We start from the raw sequence: 23,716 nt of genomic DNA, 5'->3' as shown, positions 1-23,716 counted from the left end.
TTATATTTTATAAGATGAAGAATAAAAAGGATAAGGGGGGGATCATTTTGATTTATGCTCCCCCTTAAATCAAAATGTCAATAAATATTTTACCCATCAATTTAATAGATTCTTTTTGTAAGAAATACCCCATTTATTACCAGTAGTGTTGAGACTCGGGTCAAGACCGATTTTTGTTCGGTTCCGTCTAAAGATATTTTTTCTAGATGGATTTGCAACTATATTTTGAAATTTAATCGTTTGCAAAGAGTTGACTAATATTTGTTTCCGTCTCACTCAATGGATCTATTTTTTCTGGTCTCAACGTATCCCTATTTGGAAACATACATGACGTAATAGGTAATTAATCAATAAAATAGGTTTAAATGAGACGGATGATTACTCTTTTTTAGAAGTGATGGACATTCATACTATAAGGTAAAGTAGAGTCTGATTGGTATATTTTTGACTTTGGAAGCTAGTCCCAAGAAATTGGGTGAACTTTTTGAATGTTTTTTGCTTCTATGAAGCATTACATGTCATCAATATCAATTTCACAGAGGATCCATTAATTTGTAATTCAAAAATAATATTTAAATTAAAGAAAAAAAGTCAGGTATACCTTTTGACCTCATGTGGTGGGGCAAATGGATGTATAAGAATTGATACATTTAGAAATTTTTATAGCTTATTTCATCAAAAGATTCTTATCTATATTTTGATAATAGAACCTTTTTTGTTTATGCCCACTGTTCTGTTTAAAAGCTCATTAAATAAAAAAAGAAACAATGCCAATTTTATGGTATGAAGAATTTCCCCAATTATATCGAAGAAAAAGCAACGTTGTAATCCCAAGAAATAAATAAATCAATTCATGCAATTTATATCAATTTATGCAATATGCAGAGAAAGAAGATTGGAAACTCCCATTTTGAAGCACACCACTAATTTCTTTCACATAAAAAGTCATTTTACTTATTTTAGCACCGTTTGACCCCACGTTAAGAAAAGAGATAATTTTGGTTAGCCTAATTTAGAATGGGGAAAAAATCCTCTTAGTCACTGAAACTTTACGATTTAATGTATTGAATTAATATATGAAAAAAGCTCCACTTAAATATTTCTTTGAGTTTCAGGAACTTTAATTTGATTGATTTTTCCGTTAATGTTTTTAAAGCATACATTGGCCCAAAAACATAGAGTCAATAATATAAATTTAATGAAACTTTTACTACTTTTTCGCCCATAGCATGGGCTACATATAAATATTTATAATAAATTCTAATAATATTAGAAACGGAAGAGTAATGAGCCGAAAATTAACATACCTTCATTTGACCCCACCTTACTTATTAACTAATAATTTTCATAAGATGATTAAAAAATTACTCTATTAACTCATATACCATGTAATTGATTTATAAAGTCAGCTAAAATATTACATTTTTTGAGATCTTTACAATTCTGACCTCAAAAGGTCAAATGACTTTAATTCCGAATTATTATGGTTCTTAGTTCAAATCATTCACGAGTACAAATGATATGGAATGCAGTTAAAGTACAAATCCAGACTTCAGGACTTCATCTCTGGATCGCACGAGTTACAACTTGTACCCCAAGTATAGAAAGAACAAGTAGGTCTTACCTTGTAGCAGTTTGCACAAATGAGTCCAGTGTCTTGGGTATAGTAGACTCCTGTGATGAAGTCATCGCAAGTTCCACAACGCTTTCGGTATTTCTAGAAAGGATTAAAATAGAATAAGTAACAAATCATTTAACAAACACCAACGTGAAAATGAGAAGATAAATATGAGCTAGTTTAAAAAAAAGTTTCGAGCCGTTACTAGAATTTTGCTTGGTCAAAATCTTTTAAAATTATGACAGAATGTTTTATTTATTAATCCCAAATTTAACAAATCAAATTTTAAAACAGTGACTAAGGTTAAAATTGTATACATAACTAATTTTTTTGTAGAAAAGACACATGTACTTTTTTGAAAAAATTTGACGTTTTAATTTTTTTTTTTGGAAAAGGAAAAATTTGACTGTTAAAATTTTTCTAGAAATGGCAATATTTAACCAAATAATAAAAATATCAATTCGAAGATTTTTTTTGCACAATTTGACAAAAAACAATTGTGCAGTTCCATCTTGGAACTGCTATATCCCTACTGATTAGAGATAGGGTGGGTCTTGGACCCAGATACAAAGTACCTGGGTATGGTTTATATAAATTTGTACTATCTGAAAATATCTGAAACGCAAACCAGCTACGGAAACACCAACTTTTAAGGATTTAAAAAAACCCGAGAGATTTTCCAGATCTTATAATATTGCTTAAGGACAAGTCATGGATCTGGATTTGAAGTACTAGGATAGGGTGTAGATAAATTTATATTACCCAAGATCAGGGATCTGAACTTTTAGAGATCTCAAAAAAGTTTTGAGGGATCTTTCATACCATAAAAAGCTTATAGTATTGCTTAATACTCTATACTAGTAAAACAAAAATGATAATATTTATATCCAACGTAGCATCTCTATCTATTTTGATTAGTGCTTGGAGAGACAACTTCATAAACAGTTACATCGCCTCGTAATTCCAATGTTATTATAACAATAATTCTAATAATAACTAATCATTACATATGTTCTTATAGTAGGAACATCTGTCTATTCATTCTTTCGGCTATCCGTAAAAATGAAACCTTTATCCGAGTACTATTTTATTTAGGTACAAACCTTGGGTAAAAAGCCCATAAAAACTCGAGATAAGTATTCGTCTATTTTTTATTTTTTTAATATTCCTTTAATTGGTCCGATGGAGTTGCACTAATTATGTTAAGAAAACATTATGTTTTACATTTTTTCCATCTGATCTAGGAATCTTCTTTGAAGTACATATACATAATGTATATTTGTTTCTCGAGTAATGACGGGCGCGCGAATCTACACACATTGAGTTCAAGAGAAAAATTGCTCTCGAGCGCGTTGTCCATTGAGCTACGTCGTTCCATCGTCTAATTTTGCTTATGGATCTGTATCCAAAAGTTCGAGTACGCGAAATTTACTCCAATACTTACGTTTAAAGATCCGAACCGACCCGGAATCGAGAAAATGTGTATCAGAACTATCTAAGCTACTGATAGCATCCTAATAAAATGTATTTGACAAAAACCTTTCACCAACGATGGAAAAGCTCAATATTTTGCTTCTGGATTGTAGTGTGAGGTTTTACTGTAACTATCAGGACTGCGGAGTCATAGTCAGGAGTCGGAAAATTTGTACCGACTTCGTCGCCGTCTAAAATAATTAAAACTTATTGATAATCTAAGGCTTATATTGAGTATTCGTTAAGTTATTCTCTAAATACTTATAAATGATAGGTATGAAGTACTATTGATTTATAAAACTTATTAAGTTAATTAATTTATAAGTTTACTTTGCAAATTTCAAACGTGCTCAATAGTCCATGCAATCCCAATTCTCCAACACTTTTACAGTCTAAATTATTATATTGGGTAGAGCATAGCCCCTCGCCGTCCTAGTTCATTAATTAAACATGTAAATAGTCAATTTCATACGAGAAAAGTGTAACATTGCAATAAGATGTTGTGTTCTTGTTCCTCGGTTACGAATACATACATTATGTTAAGAAACTTATGAATGTATTAGCAATAAAAAGAGTTTGATCCATTTCATTTCTTGTTCATCTAGTTAAATATTTTATATTCCAAATATTTTCTGTATACAATTATTCACTAAATATAACTAATAACTACCTATAGCTATAAATTAGATCTATATTTATAGTTTTTAGACTCAAATGATTCAATAGTACTTATACAGACTATTAAATATATTATTAAAAAATTGTGTGTTGGAGTCGGGTTTGGGCATTGGATGTACCGACTCCGTAGCCCTGGTTACTATGGACAATATTATTTTAAGACATAAAATAAAGTGACTTTTTTCCTTCTTAAATAATATGCAACATTAATTGTAAATACAATTATTCATCACTATTATTACGTCATAAATGATTTCTATTCTCCCTAGCCTTCATATTGTCCTATATTTTTTAAACTATCTTCTTGTCAAAAAATATATGTAAATATATTATACAGGGTGAGCCTGCTAAATGTTCCACTTGTGTTATATATTTTTTATCTGTCAAGGCTTCACAATAGTAACAAGTAAAAATACTACTCTAAGGACAGAGGAAACAAGAATTTTAAATAATAATGAAACGTAATACAGGGTGGATCTTATCTAGTGGCATATGTAATTTGAATCAATCAAAAATTTATTTTGTCAATTGTCTTCAGAATTGGTTAAAGATAGGTTTTGTACCTCAAAATACCTTATTTAAAGTTTTGACTCAATTAAAAAAAAACGTGAATGAGTAAAATAGAGCAAGTAAGGATTGACGTTTGGAAGCTTCTCTCTTGCAGCATGTCCCCATACTCATATCCAAGGAGCTTATGCCATGTTCAGTGAGACATGCCTTCAGAACAAAAATCCAGCCAGACCATGGTATTTAGGCTAGTGGCCAACATAGGCGAAGCCTGTCCTTCCGTTTTGTGGAGAGGAAGGAGCAACTCAATTAAGAGCTTACATCGAACTTTGGGATAAGAAAGTTCTACATTCTCCAAGAGAAAAGTTCGGGAACAACTTTGCATTCACTCAAAAAAGAGCTCAATGTAATTACTAAGGCCCAGGTTATAGCATAGTGTTTTCCCAACTGATGTTTTACTTCCACCACACTTTTTAATAGTGACGTCAAAGAGTATAATATACTGTTACTCTTAATCATATAATGTTAGGAACTATATTCTGTTAATATACTGTTGTTATACTCTATGACGTCAATATGTATGTCTTCCCCTGCATTAGGTAGAGTGCATCAAATTGAAAATTCTGGCGAGCCCATTACATGATGGTATAATCTTGTGTTTCTATTACCTTGATCTATCCGATGAAAAAAGTATGACATATTTTTTGTATAAAGAATTTGATAATTTTTTGCACAGTACTTTTTTGTCCAGCCTACATTTCGGTATACAATTTTGATTGACGGCTTCAGACTGCAGTTGGTAGTGTTGTGTTGGTCCTTATTTATTCGGTCCAGTTCTGTTTTAGGATAATTCTTTAGGACTGGGAGTCCTTGGGAATGGGCCTAAACTGTCGATCTTTGCAATTTTTCCAAAAAATGTCGATGGTTTGTTAATCCAAATAAGATATTTGAAATATGTATTAAGAGCATTCGCGTATCTTGCAAAAAATATTAATGTTTTTATTATTATGAAATATAATACAAACATATAATTTTGTTACTTAGTGAATAATTTATGCTATATCAGAATGTACCATAAGTCTGTACCAATTATTTGAAGCAGCAATAAAGTAATGTGCTTTTAAAATTGCTCATTTCTCATGAAGAATAATAAGTTGCTTTAATGCAAGAGCTTTTATTTGCAACACTTAGTGTCTTCCTAGATTAATAAACAAACAAAATGTGAAATCATGGATGAGCTAGGAATAGGAAATAGCTGCGCGCATTGACTCTGGAGACAAGATCAAGGACATTCCCAAAAGTTTCCATGTCTCCAGAATGCTGTTGTAACATTTCTAGGAAAATTGAAATGTCACCAAGAACTTTTCCGATCGTTCTCGGAATGGAAAGCAGTACAGAACATCAATGCAATTAAGACCACAGAAGTAACATCCGTCTGATTCCCAGGAAGTTAAACATGGACAAAAATGCCACAAGCCGCATTGTGAGGGATGACCTATGCATCAAATCAAGAGGGTGTACCAAAGTATAAGGACTGAAAGCACATTAAAGCGAGAAAATACTTAAGGGATGCAAGAAAATTATTAACGAACAGAAAAGAGGACAAAGTCGTGCTTCCATGTTCTCTGATGAAAAAATATTTATTGTTGATGCAGTGGCAAACACAAGAAGCACTAGATAAATCGCCAAGAGACTTGAAAATGTGAAAACATCCCTTCGCTATGTTAGCAAGACAAAGCCACTACTTCTGCTGTGATGTTGGGTGTTGTGGGCTCTAACAAATATATCTTTCAACAATTCTGTACAAAGGGGACAGTTGGTATCATGCAGTAGAAGAACTTGCTCCCTCACAAGATATTGTCTGCCCTTAAGAGAACCTATGAGGTTGGTAACTGGTACTGAACTCAAAATTGACTCCACGTGAAGGATAAGTAGAAGACCTATTCAACAGACCAACCCACTGTTGATGCCTTGAAAACCTCTGTATCCACTGAGTGGAATTTCATGCCTAAGGCCACAGTGAAATACGTGTGTGACAAGTTTAGATAAGGTGTTGAGGCTCGTGTTTGCTTCCAAAGGAAGGAATTTTGAAAAAAATATTTGTGGTAATCTTTTTTAAAAAAATTAAATGCATAATTTTCTCTCAATACTTGTTTTTGTATTAATATTTTCTTTGGTACACCCTTTATTTGACAACATAATTTAAAAGAAAACCTCCAATGACGTCATAATTACTTTGTTTAAGGAACGATCAGTGGGCCTGGACTAGACTGTTGTCATTAGTTCTACATAAGGATAGCTAGAACACTGGCAGTCTGTACCGAATTTTAAATTACTATCCTTTTCTTTCAAAATTGGAAAGGAGACATTTTCAAAGGGTCACCCAGCATGTATAATTGTATATTTACATGTGTTAGTCATCCCACCTATAAAGAAATAAATACTGACAGTTGGGAGGAAAAAAACACACAATATATATCAAAGCCATACCTACTACTTATTTCTTTTTTTGAAGCAACTAACTTGTTAGAATATTTGAATACAATATCCATATTTTACTAGAAATTTTATGAAAAATGCAATCAAAAACTAGGTTAATATCCATACTTCGTCAAATACGTAAGTATATATATACGTATAGGCATATAATAATATTTATGTTTGCATATATTTGCAAGCACTAATGTATTTGTACAAAGTGTACATACACCAAAAAATCAGAGCAGAATAAATAAAAATATTTTCCATGAATTTTGGGTTGAATCTGAATAATATCTCTCACGTCGTTATCTTAATTATATCACGCAACTTTCCTACGAAAAGAAACATAAAAAATGGCCAAAATCAGTTGGTAATTAGCCAATTTTGGCCCAATTCTTCTCAACTTTGTAGTTATTATTTAGTAAGTGTTGAAAGTTTAAAGATAAACAAAACATTTTTGAGCGTGGAAGTTTTTTTTGTTGGCAACCCGATCAATTTTTCCTTTAAATTTTCTCAATCTGCTATAAATGTTATTTTCTTTCACTTTTGATGAGAAAACATTTAAGTACTGAGTAAATGTGTGTGTACTATGAAAAAAATAGAGTAATACTGAGAATTTCTTGAATATTTATCTCCTTTATTACTAAAGCAAAGTTTGTATCATCGTCGACGCCTAATAACTCCTGTCCATACCTTGTACTACCGATAGTACAAAAGTAAAGTATCCATTTGAAACTTTACCATTTGAATTAGTTTAGTAAAACTTTAAGTATCTTTAAAGCAGGTGAATATTTTATGTTTCCAAAAAAACGATTTTAATTAGTGTTGTATCTGTCCATATTTATTCGATCCAGTCTCGTCTAGTCTTAGGAGGGTTCTTATCCGTCCTTATGAATGTCAGGACGGAACCTTTTCTAAAAATGTGAATGATTTATTAAGCCAAATATGATATATATATCATAAAGATTTGAGTAGTTTGTAATGAAAAAAAGAGCGAGAGGAGAAGGTGAGACATATGGTAGCCCTGAATTAAGATATTTGTTAAGATCAGCTGCTTGTTTTATGATTATGGGAGGAGAAAATGAATTAATGCTATAAAGAGGAGAACCTTCGACATTTCAAATAGCATTAGTGCAGGTAATTATATTTCGTTCATATCCCTATATTTCTTTTTTTATGAATTTTTAAAACATTTTACACTAAAGAAAGGCAATAATGCACACTTCAGAGGGAGAAATTAACACCACAACAACCGTTTAAATAATGAGCAAAAAGAAGAATGATCACACTCATCAATCGTTTTTCCCTTTCTAAGTTCTAAAGGAAGTTTATTCTTTACAAACATGTCATCTCTAGATATACATTCAGAGCATTGCTCATATCTTGTAAAAAGTATTTATGTTTTCATTATAATACAAACATATTTTATTTTACATACTTATGTAATTGATGCTATTATTTGACGGAATAATTAAAGAAAAGGAATAACACACTCAATGATGTCACGAAGGATACATTTTATCTTTTTTAGGCACCAACAAGTGGGACTGGACTGGAATGGATAGGATTACAACTACGTCCTATATATAATATTTTTATAATTGTACAAAGTTCATATGAATTGAACCAGTGGAACTTTTCCTCAAAAATGAGGTTTTTGCAACAGATTGCGAGATTGGAGCTTGTGGTCCTCCAAAGAGTATTAGAACTCATTGACTATTTCTTTTTTATTAATATGCATTAATTATTTCATCATTATTTTCCATTGTTCTCTTTCGCCTAGTAATATAATTAATCTGATCGAGGTACAACAGTAAAGTTCGAACCGGGAATATAAAAACATAAAAAGGCGGTGAATACATCTTACGGCAAAATTACCAACGGTAAAATTAGGAGCAGTGGAAATTTTTGCGGCAAAATAACCGGTCACGAAGTTTTAGAACTGATACCCATGGCTGAAATGGATGGAATTGCAGTCTTCAGTACTTACTAGGACTGACACAACACTAGTTTAAATACCAATTTTTTTTTAAACAGTGTTAAATGCACCACTATCCCGGTATTATTATGATACCGGAATACAAAAAAAAAATCTCAAGTATGTGCTTTGCTGATATTCATGGAATTTTCTTACAATCTATATACATATCCAATTCACAGAAGGAATCTCTGTATCGGATTTATGATTTACGAAACAAACGTCAGACCACAACAAGGATGTTGCTCACTATGTTGTTTTAAGTATTACTGCATTCATTAAACTAATTATGGTAATTATAGTGAGGCTGCTGAAGCCTCCCTTACAACCCACCCACCCTCGACAAAAAATATTTAATTGTCACTAATATACTTATATATTATTGACAAAGGCAGTAATAAATAATAGACATAGGGAAGACCGCGATAGTTGTAAGACTTTTTACTTTTGACTCAATTAATCCGAGCTAGTTTCAATTAGAACCATCAAATTTAAACACAATATTGTTGTTTGAATATATTTAGAGATTATACCACCCAAGTATTTTTCAACAAATAGTATTTGAATTCGTTTCAGGCGTGAGCCCGAAAGCCCCCCATCGGAACCTCATTCATCCAGGCCCGAACAGTCCGAAGCTTGAATCTTTTAGTCCAATATTTATTTCTAATGTAAAATAATTCCTTTACAACTAATCAATGACGTCATCTTCGATTTGATACCTTATGAAAAATATGCTAATGATGACGTAATAAATAATAATTGATAACATATATATTCATTACTGTCCTCTAGAAATGACGAAAAGATTTTAATAATGAAACGGTAGAGCGGTATTTTCATTTTAAAATTACAATACAATGGATCTTGAGGACTCTGATTCGCTCCTGGACGACAAAAACTATAAAGAATTTTCATTTAATTCTAGAAATTTGGGTAATTCTACGGAAATGGATGGAAATCAAAATGCAAATGAACCCACTCCTTTCATTTGTATAAAAATTTGCTTTACTGCAATATCGATTAATTAATTATTATCGGGGACATTAAATTAATGTATGACTTATTAGGAATAGATTCTGTAGAAATCGTATTTTTATGATTGATTTCGTACCGACATACGTAAAACCTCTAACATTACTAATCAACCAATCTCCAATATTATAATTTGAAAAAATAGGTGTGTTTGTAAAATCGAAAAGTCATCAACACATTTAAATATGTTAATCAATAGATAAAGATTTAAAATTAATGACTTTTTATGAAATTTGATTGTGTTGTATTTGACTTGATGAATTAGTTATTACATGCGGATTTTTAAATATATATTTAGCTCTCGTGATTATATATTAGTAATATTTATTGATGAATAGATAACTAGTTTCTGTATTATGTTGAATTTAGTAACTTTCAATGTTCTTAATATATTCTTAAGATGGCGCCACTGTCATTGGATATGCAAAGAGCCCAAAACTTGCAGTGGCATTAAATTACGATTTGATCTTATCTTGTTTTTAATTAAAAGGTGTAATTACGTAATTGAACGGCAGCTTAAACAGAAATAAACAACTTTTATTTTCCTTCGTTGTCTCTAAGTGTAAAAATATCGGAGGAACAACAAAAAAGACAACGCGTGTTGCTCTCCACTATGAAAGTATGACGGCCGAGGAGGCTGCAGAGACCCTTGGCATCTCCGTTCAGACTGCCTACAATATCAATAAGTCCATTACATCCCCATATAGCCAAGAAGAACCAAATCTACTGCAGGAAAAATATGGCTGTCTTCTGGTCCATCTTCATTTGGCCCTCCTTCAAATGTGACCTCAGTCCCCTGGACTCTACAGTTTGAGGCTTCTTGGAGAAGAATGTATGTTACATCTCTCATCCAAATTTGGATTCGCTCCGAGCGGCCGCCATGACAGTGTGGTAAGACACGGCCTTTATCTTTAAGAGATCCCAATCTGACTGCCGTCGTATCGAAGTTGTTATTGGGTGTGAAAGAGGACATATTAAACAAAAAATATAGCTAAATATAGTATTGAAACATATCCCAAATAGGTTTTGAGTTGTCTTTACTTGATTCCATTCAAATGGCGTTTTTCGTAATTTATTTATGCGTCTGTAAGTTTTGGGTCCCCACTCGGTAGACAAACTGTTAATAAGTATTAAAGAAGAACGGTCATGTCCGATTGTGATGTAAATTTTATGCAACAGTCCCCAGCCTCCCCCAACTACAAGGGAGTACCAATGTTCGTCGTAGTAAGTGAGAAGAAATATCTTTTTTCCATTTTATTGAGTAAAATGACTCATTTCTTCATAATCAAGAAAAATAGAAGTTGATAAGGATATAATATAAAAATGTATATTTAAAAATATATATGCTGTATAGGTGGGAGGGGGGCTAGTATATTTGCCCCAAGGGAGTATAGATCGTATTTCCAAAAATCATTATTTTGGGAGGGATAAAAGGGAGAGTAACTTTGTAATTGAACTTAAGTAGGTAAACACTACAATTTTCTTTTGTTTTATTTCACTCATAAGTTGTCATGACTACCAACTGCTATTTATTTCTCAAGTACTCTGAGACATCCTTCTCATATTATTTCTCCACCATTTTTAAAAAGAATTAAATATATCTAAGCATTTAAAATAGTATAATCCGACATAGTATTTTATTCTATTAAAATATTGCTTAGTAATATTTCACTAAAAAGCGTAGCTATACATTCGTATAGGGTTGATCTTATCTAGTGACATACATTAGACTATTTTCAATCTTTAAAGAGTACAATTTAAAAGAGAGGTTTTGTGAGGATATTGATTTAACAAAATCATCTGAAAATAGTGCTCTGCACAACTTTTATTCCATATGTGAGCATTAAGCTCTAATAATTACCTCAATACGAGGCCTAAATCCCTTGTAGACTTTGACTAGGTAGTAAGACTCAATCTTGGACTACTCCTTCTTGATGAAAGCCTCTAGAGACTGGACACTCCTGTGAGAAGTAGCAAACACACTCTCCTCCACATGCATCTACATAGAGTAGTGGTCAAAGGGGTTCGCGTCTAGAAAGGAGGGCGGCTACATGTTGAGTCCCAAACGTCCGGAAAGTTGTCTCTCCTGAAGGCCTGGGCCTTAGCGATCCTGTATATCAACCCTGTATGTCTATATAATCGCCAATACTTCGTCATAGAAATAATCAAATGTCCAATTCTTTTTTTACAGTTGATTATATTCTTATTTAGAGAAGGATTCAGTTTTTATAGTAGTGTAAGTGGAGTGATTGATTTATAAATAACTATATATTCCTTTGTTTTGGTCAACTATCTTTCCGCTTCAAAAAATATCCCTTGCTGTTGCTTAGCAAGGCACTAATTGTATTTTATCTCTAAGATGTCCTTAAAAAGGACATCCTGAATACTCTCCCAACCTTTCCACCTTTACCTTTTCATAGTGCATAGACCAAAAAAACATGAAAAAAATAGTTAATATCACCACGTACACTCTCGGGTATGATTTATAAATAACATCAACTCTTGTTAAAAAAACATATAATCAACCTGATAATTTAAAGAATGTTTTGTAGGAGATTCACTTCGATGAAGTGACGTTCCATTGGATCACTTACAAGGGTGGGTTTGAAGCAGGAAATAAACCAGGACATTGGCAAGAATGACTCTTATTTCGATCCTCCATTCTACTCCGAGTCCAATAAGGACTTATAATTATAACTCTACTACAAATCCTTTGGATTACTCTTCGTCTTTTATGAGCACACGCAAAATGTTTCATCAGGTTTTGAATATAGTTATAAGGAGTAAAAAAGGATGCTCAATCCTCAGTAATTAAATAATAATGACAACAGCTCAAGATAAGAAAATGTAATTTTCAGTTTGCCGACTCAAAAAAAAAAAAAAAAAAAAACATGAGCTTAAAAATACACACGATTTTCATCACTACTAAATATTAGTAATTCATAAATTACAAAAAAACAAAACAATATCGCGTCCACGAGGATCACCACGAACCAACACATCAACATTACAAAACAGTATATTATGTTAGTACTTATTTGATCTATAAATTAAGGAATCAATTCATATGAATTTGAACATAATTTGTTGTGAAGGATTACTGTTGTACCGTGATTATGTACATTCATCTTTATATTTGATCCTTTCACTCAAAATATGGGCGTGGCACAAAAAGACTTGCTTGCATTGTCATTTAAGGTAGTCGATTTGTTTCTAAATTTATTTAGCAGTAGATAAAACAATAAAAATAGATCAATTTAATCTAATAGTGTCATTTTCAAATGACTTGAGAGGTCATAACTACAGTCTTTAACAACTGATACTTTTTCAACATATTAACTACATCTACAAATGTTTGATTCAATAAATTAATGCTTAAAATGAAAGACCTTTATCAAGATTTGAAAATAATATATCCTAGATACTTTCCAGCCAACCAGGATTTAAATTAATTCAAATATAATTTTAAAAGTCAATGTGTTTTTCAAAACTTGCCGAAGGGTTACACGAACAGAGGACAAATGTATTTGGATTAGAAGATTTTCATGTGGGAAGAAAATTATATCTCAATAAATTTTAATTCATAAATGAATTAAATGATTTCTTAGTCAAAATAATTAGAGCATAATTAAATACGATTTAATAGGTTCTTGAAGATGATGTTATAAAAAGTAAAAAACTTTCATAAAATGACAGTTTTCGTTTGATTTATACCAGGTTTTTTTTTTTCTCTCACAAAAATACTCAAATGATATGTGGTCATACTAAAAATTAAATTTGCACATGTACATAAATTAAAATAGTTATTACATTGTCTTGTACATTATTTCGGCATCAGTAATCAATAAAAATGTAACCTTAGTCCAGATCCAATTTATTTAGGTAGCAACTTTAGGTAAAATACTTTCAAAATTCGGGACAATTATCTGTCTAATTTTAATTTTGAATCTGGATTCGAAAGTTACGGTGCTCGAAATTAACTGGAATATTTATGATAAAAGATCCGAACCGAACATGAATTGGAGACAATTTGGATTGGTTCAATTTTTACAGGGGCGTCCGCAGGATTATATATATGTATATATATACTTCTTTTTTTTAGGGGGGTGGGGAGGGAGGTTGGATTTTTGGAATAAGAAAAAATTACGAAACTTAAATCATTTTTGGAAAAAAAAAAATTCAGAAATTCAATTTTTGGGAAAAAAATTTCAAATATCAATTTCTTTGAAAAAAAATTCAAATATTACATTTTTTCGAAATATATTTCAAAAATTAAATTTTTTTGGAAACACATTTCAAATATCAATTATTAAAAAAAAATCAATATTAATTTTTTTCGAAAAAAATTTCAAAACTCCACAGATGATCACAAAAAATTAAGTTTTTTGGAAATTGTGCTTAAAAATCAACAGTTGTCCACAAAAATAAAAATAAATTGTAAAAAAAATTTCAAAATTAAATTAAATATTTGGATAAAAAATTACTAGCATTAAATTTTCTAGTAAAAAGCAAAAATTCTTTAATTTGGGGAGAGGCTAAAGTCGTTCCAGCTCAACACCTTCGGACGCCCCTGCTTTGCCTCCGATCCGATTGAAGTGACTCATGTAAACAAAATAAAATTCCTGCTTTGGTCACGTGTATATAATTAGTGTAATTACAGTTCCACTGTAATTGGTTATATATATATGTATAATTTGAGTTAGGTACTTTCTTCCACCATAATTACATTTCCTGCATCTTTTTTATGTAATGGGCCTCATCCTTTTAATAACTTGGTTCAAACCAGAGGAAGTGTATGACAGATACAATACTCTAATATGGAAGTATAAAAAAGGGGTATCCTTTTGTAAGATAAGATAATTTTTGGCAGAATTTATTCTGTTTAATATACAGTGTAATAATTAATTAATGTATGTCCAAAAAACGATCCAAGTTTTATTTTAACCATTCTTTCCAACAGATTCAAAGTTATTTTATCTCGTAAGTAAGGAGAGATCGAAATCTAACTTATTAAAGAAAAAAAAACCAAGTATGACTGACCCTATGTACATTGAGCCAATTCTGTACTTATGCTATTGATAAAAAATTGAATAGATACTATATTGCCATATTGGGGCATCATAATTGATACAATATGTCCCAACGAATCGTGAATGAAACTTTAGAAAGCTCAACTAATATCAACTTATAGAGCCAATTAAACAAACAATTCTTGGGAAACAAATTTCTTCAAAATACAAGGACAACTGAGATGAAGTCCAAAAGAAATCGTGAGCTAGTTCTTCTTGATGTATCGTTTCCTGCTCCAAGAGTCTCATTACCAAGAAAAAGATCTAAAGCACAACATCAAAAGCCTTGAGAGGAAGCCCTAAGCAAAAAAACTCCAAATTGTTGTGAAGACAATATGGCAAATTTCTGGCTATGGTCAATGTGGGCTCCGTCTTCACTTGACTGTAACCCGCTTGATTATGGGATCGAGACAATGGCCTGTGCTACCTCCCATGTGAATGAGGATACAATAAAAGCTTCCATGGAGAATGGAGTGTCAAAAGAATACGTGAAGAAGACATCCTAGGCCTACAGGCCTAGGATCGAGGTCATATTTAAGCTCTAGGGAGGCCACTTTGAGACTTAATTTTTTATATATTCAGTAAAATAAATATATAAAGTTGCATTTTTTTACTAGATTTGTGAAATGCTTCTCCAAAAAAAGTTAATATTTAAAATTTCACTTTTGAGTGGACTTTTTGCAGTGGATTTTTATAAATTTTTTACAAAAAAATTTAATTTTTTGAGAATAGCTTTGGATTTTAGATTTTTTTTTTTTTCCCAAAAAGATTAATATTTGAATTTTTTTTTCAAAATTTGATTTTTCTAATTTTTTGCAAACAGCTGCGGATTATCGATAAAAAAATCCGAAAAATTTAATTTTTTGCAAATAGTTATTGATTTTTGAAATTTTTTCCAAAAAAAATTCAGAATAGTTTAACTTTTGAATTTTTTTTGTGAATAGTTATGGATTTTTGCAAAAATAAATAGAAAAATAATATTTTTTTGATTTTATTTCAAAAAAATCCAAAAACATATAAACCAAAAAAGTATAAACTTGCAGACACCCCTGTTAAAAAAAAAGAAAACTAAAATAGCCACTCGGTAGAGCTCAAACCTCTGCCAATGGTCATTCTTCATAACTGAAATAACATTTCTCCTTTATATTAAAGTAAAAAATGTACAATAAAAAACATGTTGAATAAAATGAAATATAATATCTATTACATCCATACTTTAATATGTATTATATATATATATATATATTGTGTGCCAGAAATTGCAAGGAAATCCATCATTAGTTTTTAACAATATGAATTTGATTCCAAAGTTACTTAAAATAATAACAGTTAGCTCTAGAGATGATGTCAATATTCCTATGTTGATTATATTATATATGTATATTTATATTATTGATGATGTCAGCTGTGAATCTCAATTTGTTAAAAAGTGATGGTCGATATTGCATTTTTGACCTTTATTTTTTGATATATGATATATATCGCTTTTTTTTAACAGACATAATGTTACCAATTTGAGCTTTAAACCTCAATATGCTCCAAAGTTATTGTCGATTATATATTTTTAACGTTTTGTGCTACCTTGACCTATCAAAATTTAATAGTCCCTTACTGTGACCATATATAATCTTCGTCCCAAGTCAGATACAAATCGATCTATAACTTTTCCTGTAATCCTGGTATCCAAAAGACAAACAAATAGAAACTTTTGGACAAATAAACGAACATTGTTAATAATTTGTTCTTTTTATTAGGGTGTGATATATGTACAATAAAGCTAGTCTGATCCATGACACCTCTCACATTGTCAAGTAGATCGGGGTCAAACACAACATTATCGCTAGTGCCTTGATTATGGCTACGGCCTCAAGGGTCGTCCTATAAAGCGGCAGGCTAGCTTACTCAAGAAGCAGCCAAACACTCTCTAGAGGCCAACCCGCTAATGTTCATATCCAAATTCGCAAAAAGTAATATTTATACTGAAACAGGTCTATCGTGTCAAAAGTAGTCAAGGCTACTAGGGATAGTTAAAGAGATTTGAGGAGAGGTCTTACTTGACTCAAAAGCATCAACAATTCCAATTTGCTTTTCATCTTCTGCCCCGCGCAGAACCCGTAACTCAACTCGGTGGACTACAGCATCTGGCAACACGTACAGTCTAAAGCCGTAGCATAATTCCCAACGTCTTCAATGAATAAGGAGTGGAAGAAGATGAGCCGTAGCTACATCTCAAATGTCTCCGATAACTTTTGTACCTGATTGGAAGCTGTCATATACGCCAATGGCAGACAAGTTTCAATAAAAAAATGTTTCTGTATCTCATTGCATGCCTACCATGTGTGAGTTCATTTGACTTCACTTAGATCAGATGTTCTTAACATGGGTTCGATCGAATCCCAAGGCAAGGCAAGACAAACACTCAACTCCTATAATCTGAGATGACGCAGTCTAGTCGATCTTTAGAGAAGGGATAGGGGAATGTTCAACAAGGTTAAGAACCGCTGATTTAGATTAAGTAAAGTTCAGCATGCAAGGTGGTGCAAAACGTATGTACTCCCTACTCGGTACGTCAGTGAGTGTCCATTTAACAAGTTGGAGGGGTATATATTTTTCTATACCACTTTTATCCTTTCCATAAATACTACTATGAGTACACATATTTAGTATTTACAGACTAGATTATAATATTGTAATATATAAATGCATAATGATACGATTAAACATAATTCATTTTTGACATTCATGACGGAAGTTGAATCACAAAGGAGTTTAGTCGAGAGGAGAGGAGCTGAAGAATGAAGATGATTCAAAATAATAAATAACAATGAAAAGAAATACTTCTTCTTTTAAAAAAAGAGAAGAAGATAGCATTAATATATTAGTGTTGTGTCGGTCATAATTTCTTTGGTCCGGTCCAGTAAAGGACCATTCGTTAAATACAGTTATTATTAAAATTGTATAAAATAAGGTTAAATTTATAAAAGAAAGAGAAATGAAATTGTAACTCCTAAAGTATAAATCAAGAGGCGATCACAAAGACCCCGTATTCTATATTTGTAACAGGGAGTGATCGTAGAAAACCTTTTTTTTTTGTACGCTAGGAGGGTTTAGCATTACTCCATAACTATCCACGAAGTCTCTATGAGTTCACCCCTTTAAATGAATGTTAATATGGTGAATTTTGCTAAGGGTAGAAAAGTGTTACATTCGACATTAATGATATGAAGACGTCATCAGTTGTATAATAAAAAAACTACATGTTGATTAGAGAAAAAAATATTTCATTTGTCCGACATTTCCTTTACCAAAAAAAAAAAAAAGATCACAAAAGCAAATTTTTTCTGCTCTTATTAAAAAAAAAACAACTTTTTTTTTGTAAAGAATAAAGACCCGGTTTTTGCAAATTCTCAAAAAGCAGGATGGCCATAGGCACATGGATCCTCCTGCTGTACGTCCCTTTATCCTTAACTCATATGAGGACATTATATTGTTTTAACGAACAAGCTAATTCAATGCTGTTCGGTCTGGACCGGTCTGATAGTAAAATTCTTTCTTAAGAAAAAATATTTGATAAAAAATAATACTACTACGATTTCAGTTTTCAGTTTTAAACCCTGGTCTGTAACAAAATATTTCGATCCCAATTGGTATAGAAAAATCAATTAACCCTGTTACTGCTTGCGGTGCTGATTATACTGAAATACAGTGTAATTGTTTGTGTAAGTTAAATTTAACGGTGCAGCCGTGGATTTGATATCTCAGTTCTCACGTCGTTACTTATATTGTATCTTACAAACATAAGCTACAAGAAAAACAAAAAAAGGCCAAAAAGGAGTTGGTATTAGTTAGCCAATTCTTCCCAACGGGGGAATGATTATTAACCGTCTATTGAGAATTGTTCACAGCTTAACATGGGCTAACTCTAAGTCAACAAATCAACAACATTGTAAACACAGATTAGGAGAAAAGAAGCAGAAACATCGAAAGTTGACAACAATACATTCTATACTTTTGTATCAGCGAGGTAAAGCTGTTCAATATCTAATGCCTGTTATTTTAATATCATTAAGAAGTAGTAGGTGGTAGTATTGTCGCAGTCCCCCGATGGGCTCAAGTAATTATGCGTCGCTGAAGAAACAAATTCTGTTTTAATAATAACCCTCAGTGTGGAATCTCCGTTTTTGATTAACACACTCGCACGTAGCTCCTCAATATTTTGATGTTCTCTCCTCCAGAATGAAAGAATTTTACTGAGAGTTCTATATATAAAAAAAATAATATGATGTGAGTAGCCAGGGAGTACTTTAGCAGTGATGAAAATCGTGTGAATAATGGGCATGTTAAAAAAAAAAAGAGACCGGAAATCAATGTAGTAAATATCATCTATTGGAATTGTTGAGAGGAACACAAACCTACTAAGATTTTGTTGGTACTTGCAAAAACAAAAAGAAATATGGAGAATAATGTCGTTGCAAAAATAACCCTGGATAATTGCTTCATTTTTGCAAATATTGGAAGAATTATGTAATAAACTGTTCTGGAAATTAAAAATACTATATTGTTCAGTTAGTCTAAAATTTTATTGACAAAATCCATCATTTTTTGGCATTTCTTTCTATTTTATTTTTTTGCAACTGAAAAAAAAAAAAATGAAATAGCAATTTTCACTCATTTCTTTTTTACGCATAACTTTTTTGATTTGGAATAAATTTTGAAAAAGTCCTTATTCGCTTAGTTGTTGTAAGAGACGACAATCCCTTTTTGATTTATAACTAAATTCCTTATCTTGTCTTCTTGAGCTGCAAAAAACAGTTTTTGTGTTTTGGGTATAGCATAACCCCCCTTATGACCCCCCCCTACCAACAAAGTATCACTTCCTCCCTTATAGCATGATCAGCTTCGAAAGAAGCACCCATGAAAAGTCTCGGACCGAGTCTCAACACTAAAATGTATGTTTTATTTTTAGATACTCAAAATCATTATTACTACGTAGCTTGTATACGTAATGTATGCAAGACGACAATAAAGAAGTCCATAGAATTACTCATAGAAGGAGTTATTTTATTATTATTATTATTCAAAGGGGTACTTCTTACAAATGTCGTCTTTGAAGTGTTTCAAATTTGCCGAATTTTTGAATACATTATTTTACAATAATACGTAGTACATATTATGAATAATGACTAACAAAGTCAAAATGACTTGAAATGAAAAGTCATGACACCGTTAGAAAAATAAACAAATACATTCATAAAAAATGAAAAATACATGCGGTAAGTTAACACAAAAACAGTCTTGAACAAGAAAAAGAGAAAATGTACAACACATGGGCATACAGGTTAATATTTCATGGACATATTTGGGGCAACTATAGGCTTTATATTACAATTTCTAGGATGGCTTAAGATACCCAAAAATGTCTGCTATAGTTTAAAACCTGTAAATGATTTATAAAACTTAATTTGGCCCCGATATGATCGGTATTGCAGTATGAGTCTTCATTAAATATATTTGTTATTTTTTTGGCAATAAGTCCGTCTAGCAAAATTAGCTTTTGATAAAGTATTCGCCATGGTAAAAAAAAGGGATCATAAGATCTCCGGAGACAATCCCTATCATTGTACTGTTTCAAAAGTACACAATTAACCATGAAATCATAAGATTTTATTATCAGTTAATCTTAAAATATGAACTTAAAATCAGTAATTATTAATTTTTCATTTCAAAAATGAACACTTTTGAGAATACACTTTTAAGAATAAGGCACTAGAAAATTATGTTTTTTTCACGACATTATTACAACAAAGTATTTTGTAAAACACTCTAACATATACGGCGTAGCAAAATAAATAAATCAGAAATTTTTATTTTGTTTTCATACAAATAATAACTATTTAAAGTTATGTTTTACACAGTCGTAAAAATCATATCAGATAGTACATTGATTCCATATATGTACAAAATAAACCAAACTTTTTACAAATATATCTTAATACCAATGGATTTTTGGATTTTTTTGTTTCCTTTTAAAATTCAAAATAGTTGAAAAAAAAATTATTTCCTCTTTGCAATGTTTTGTGTATAAAAAACATTTCCAAAGAAAATAAAAATAATTTTCTTTCTTATAAAAATAATTACAAAATGTTGCCTTCAAAAATTACTACAAAAACAAAATCTTTTTTTTTTACATTCCATAATCTTATCCTTTTTATTTAATATGAAGTTTTATTTCATAAAACACAATTTGTATTATTATTCTAGTAATAAATAATTAACTTACGATTTCCTAGACATAATTATATTAAGGCTATTGAAACTGGAAGGATTGAAACAATCGTTAAACAGGTAAACTCCAGTATTTTTCGATGCTGAAATGCATGAATATATATCCCTAAGCACATATTAACTCAATAATTCTTGCAAGTAATCCTTTTTGAGATATTTGCTCCTGGGCAACATTATGAGAGAAAGGGTGAGATAACTTTTCATTAACATATTTTAGACAGGTTTACAAAACTGATACAAAATAAATTGGTTATTATATTATGTTATGGATAATTAAGTAATTAGCTATTGTCAATTCCGCAAAGGTCTTATAAAATCTTGTTTTTTCTGGAATAAAATCAATTTTAATAAACCAATTAGAACAAACCCCACTAATTTAGAATTTTGCATAACCTCAGATCTGATCAAACTAATTTTTAGCTCTCTAGCATCATTGTTTGTGGAGTTATTTGCCTTCAACAAATTTTGCAAATTTCCAATCATCAAAATAAATCTAATAAAATCGTTTTTTGTATATTAGAAATTGAAGCAATTAACTAAAGCTGTTCACCAAGAAAAACTGAGGAGCTGAATTACCATTAGTTTAATTTCAAAAGAACGACGTAGCTCAATGGACAACTTACTCAGGATAAATTATTATCTGAAACTGAATGTTCTTAGGTTTGCGCCCCGGTCGTTCCTTGAGAAGGAAATATACATGATGAATATGGAATTCAAAGAAGATTCCTAGGTCAGGTAGAGTAATTGTAATACTATAATTTTTCTTATACATAATTAGTGCAGCTCCATCGGACTAATTAAAGAAACATTAAATTATTTATTATAATTAATTTAAAAAATCTACTACAATATAATATTATAGTTGCAGTATAAAAACACATAGGCCGGGTAAATATTTCAAAAACAGGGACAGATCAAACGTTAGCTATAAAATAAAAGTTGTTTATAATTCTGAGTTACGTACATAAAGCCATGTTTCATTCTGATCAAACCAGATTCCTGGGCTCTGGAGGCCATGTTTGTTTTTGCTAATAAGTTGAACTATTTCACTTAAAACAAGGTCGATTCCCCTTGTCTAAAAGTGTGGGTTGTCGCTTCGGAAATGCATCAAACAAATTTAAAATAATATTAATAATTGTTGACCAAACGGAAAAATGGAGAACGTCTATTGAGTACGAATTAAGAAAGGGAATTAGAAGAGGATTAGCGAGTTAGTCTTATTATGTATCTTCATAATGGTTAAAGGATGAACATATTTCTAACTATTATGTTGTCTATCAACAAGATTTACTAAATTCTGGAGTTATTTAAAGCGTTAATCAAGTGATACAAAATAAAATATAGGTACTATACGGGTACGTTCTAGTATTTTATAAAATATTATTTCAAATCATTTTTTGGCAATATTTGTTTTCAAAGAGAAACGCACGTTCCTTACAACTCCAACGCATGATAACAACTGACTATATTTCCAAGAAAACTTTAAAATCTCGCTACTAAAAGCTAAACAACCCTCAAACCGCAACTACTTCTATAGCTTTATTGCTAGGGATGGTAAAAAGGGGATTTAAGCTGCCTTACCCTGTACATAGCCACAAGTAGAATGCAGTATTAATTTCGTCGTCTATACTAGACGAAGTGTATTCGTCAATGACGAATACGAGAGTAAACGAAAACTCATTTTTTGAATGTTTTATCTATATAAAAGTTATGTTTGCTGTCTTGAGGAATTAAAAACGAGATTAAATGTGACGTTGACGGCAAAAAATAAGACAAAACAAGATTAAAAATCAACACTGTTAATAAACACCCACAATTTGTCACGATAATACATTTTTCTGTCTGATTAATTGCTCCAGAAATGATTCCGATAACCGATAATACTGCCTTTTTGACACCATTTTCAACTTATATTGTAATGATAATTGCAGCATAATCCGTTCCTATCGAATAAATATTTAAAATATTGGTGTCACTGAAATCAGGAGAAAAGGCTACATCAAATAAAGTGAATTATCTACTTCAAATCTAAAATTTTTGAAATCCTTTAACATACTTAATTATGAATGCATAACCCTGCGCGCTGCCTTGAAGAATTCAGTTAGGGCAAAAAAACAGCAATCCACCGAGAGGACAGATACACCGGATTAAAAACTTTTGATATCCAGTTACTTTGAAGTGTGTGGATGGAATTTATTGCAGCCGGAAAAAAATTATCACCCATTTCAATTTATCGCGCAATTAATTGATTTATTGCAGATCACAACAGGCCTACTTTACATCCTTACATTTATAAATATCCAACTACTTAAAAGCCCAAGGTATATTACTGCATCCATATATCTATGCATAGACAATGTGGTGTATGACTGATATTGAAGAGAAATAGTATTGTTGTAATCAAAATAACTACATATACGAACATATTTAGGCCTCCTTTTGCCTACTTTTGTTTTATATATTTTATTTTTAGAATTGTGTATGCCTACAATGATGGATGACTATTTTTAATGACTTAATACACATTGGTTCATAATACATACAAACAGAGTGGTCCAGCATTAGAATACCTTCAAAAAATATTAAATTACTCAT

The 23,716-nt window shown here is 31.2% G+C and overlaps 1 protein-coding gene across 1 annotated transcript in view; it reads right to left on the bottom strand.

Annotated features, from left to right (window-relative positions):
• LOC121116208 (lipoma-preferred partner) overlaps positions 1-23,716 on the bottom strand; it is a 112,245-nt gene that overhangs the window by 60,016 nt on the left and 28,513 nt on the right. The window contains exon 3 of the mRNA XM_040710457.2: positions 1,625-1,717. Within this exon, the coding sequence (XP_040566391.1) occupies positions 1,625-1,717 (93 nt within the window). The remainder of the gene's footprint in view (positions 1-1,624; positions 1,718-23,716) is intronic.

This window comes from Lepeophtheirus salmonis, chromosome 4 (assembly GCF_016086655.4).
Source record: "Lepeophtheirus salmonis chromosome 4, UVic_Lsal_1.4, whole genome shotgun sequence".
NCBI lineage: Eukaryota > Metazoa > Arthropoda > Copepoda > Siphonostomatoida > Caligidae > Lepeophtheirus > Lepeophtheirus salmonis.
Note: the sequence above shows the minus strand (reverse complement) of the source record. Positions and strands in the feature narration are given on the sequence as shown.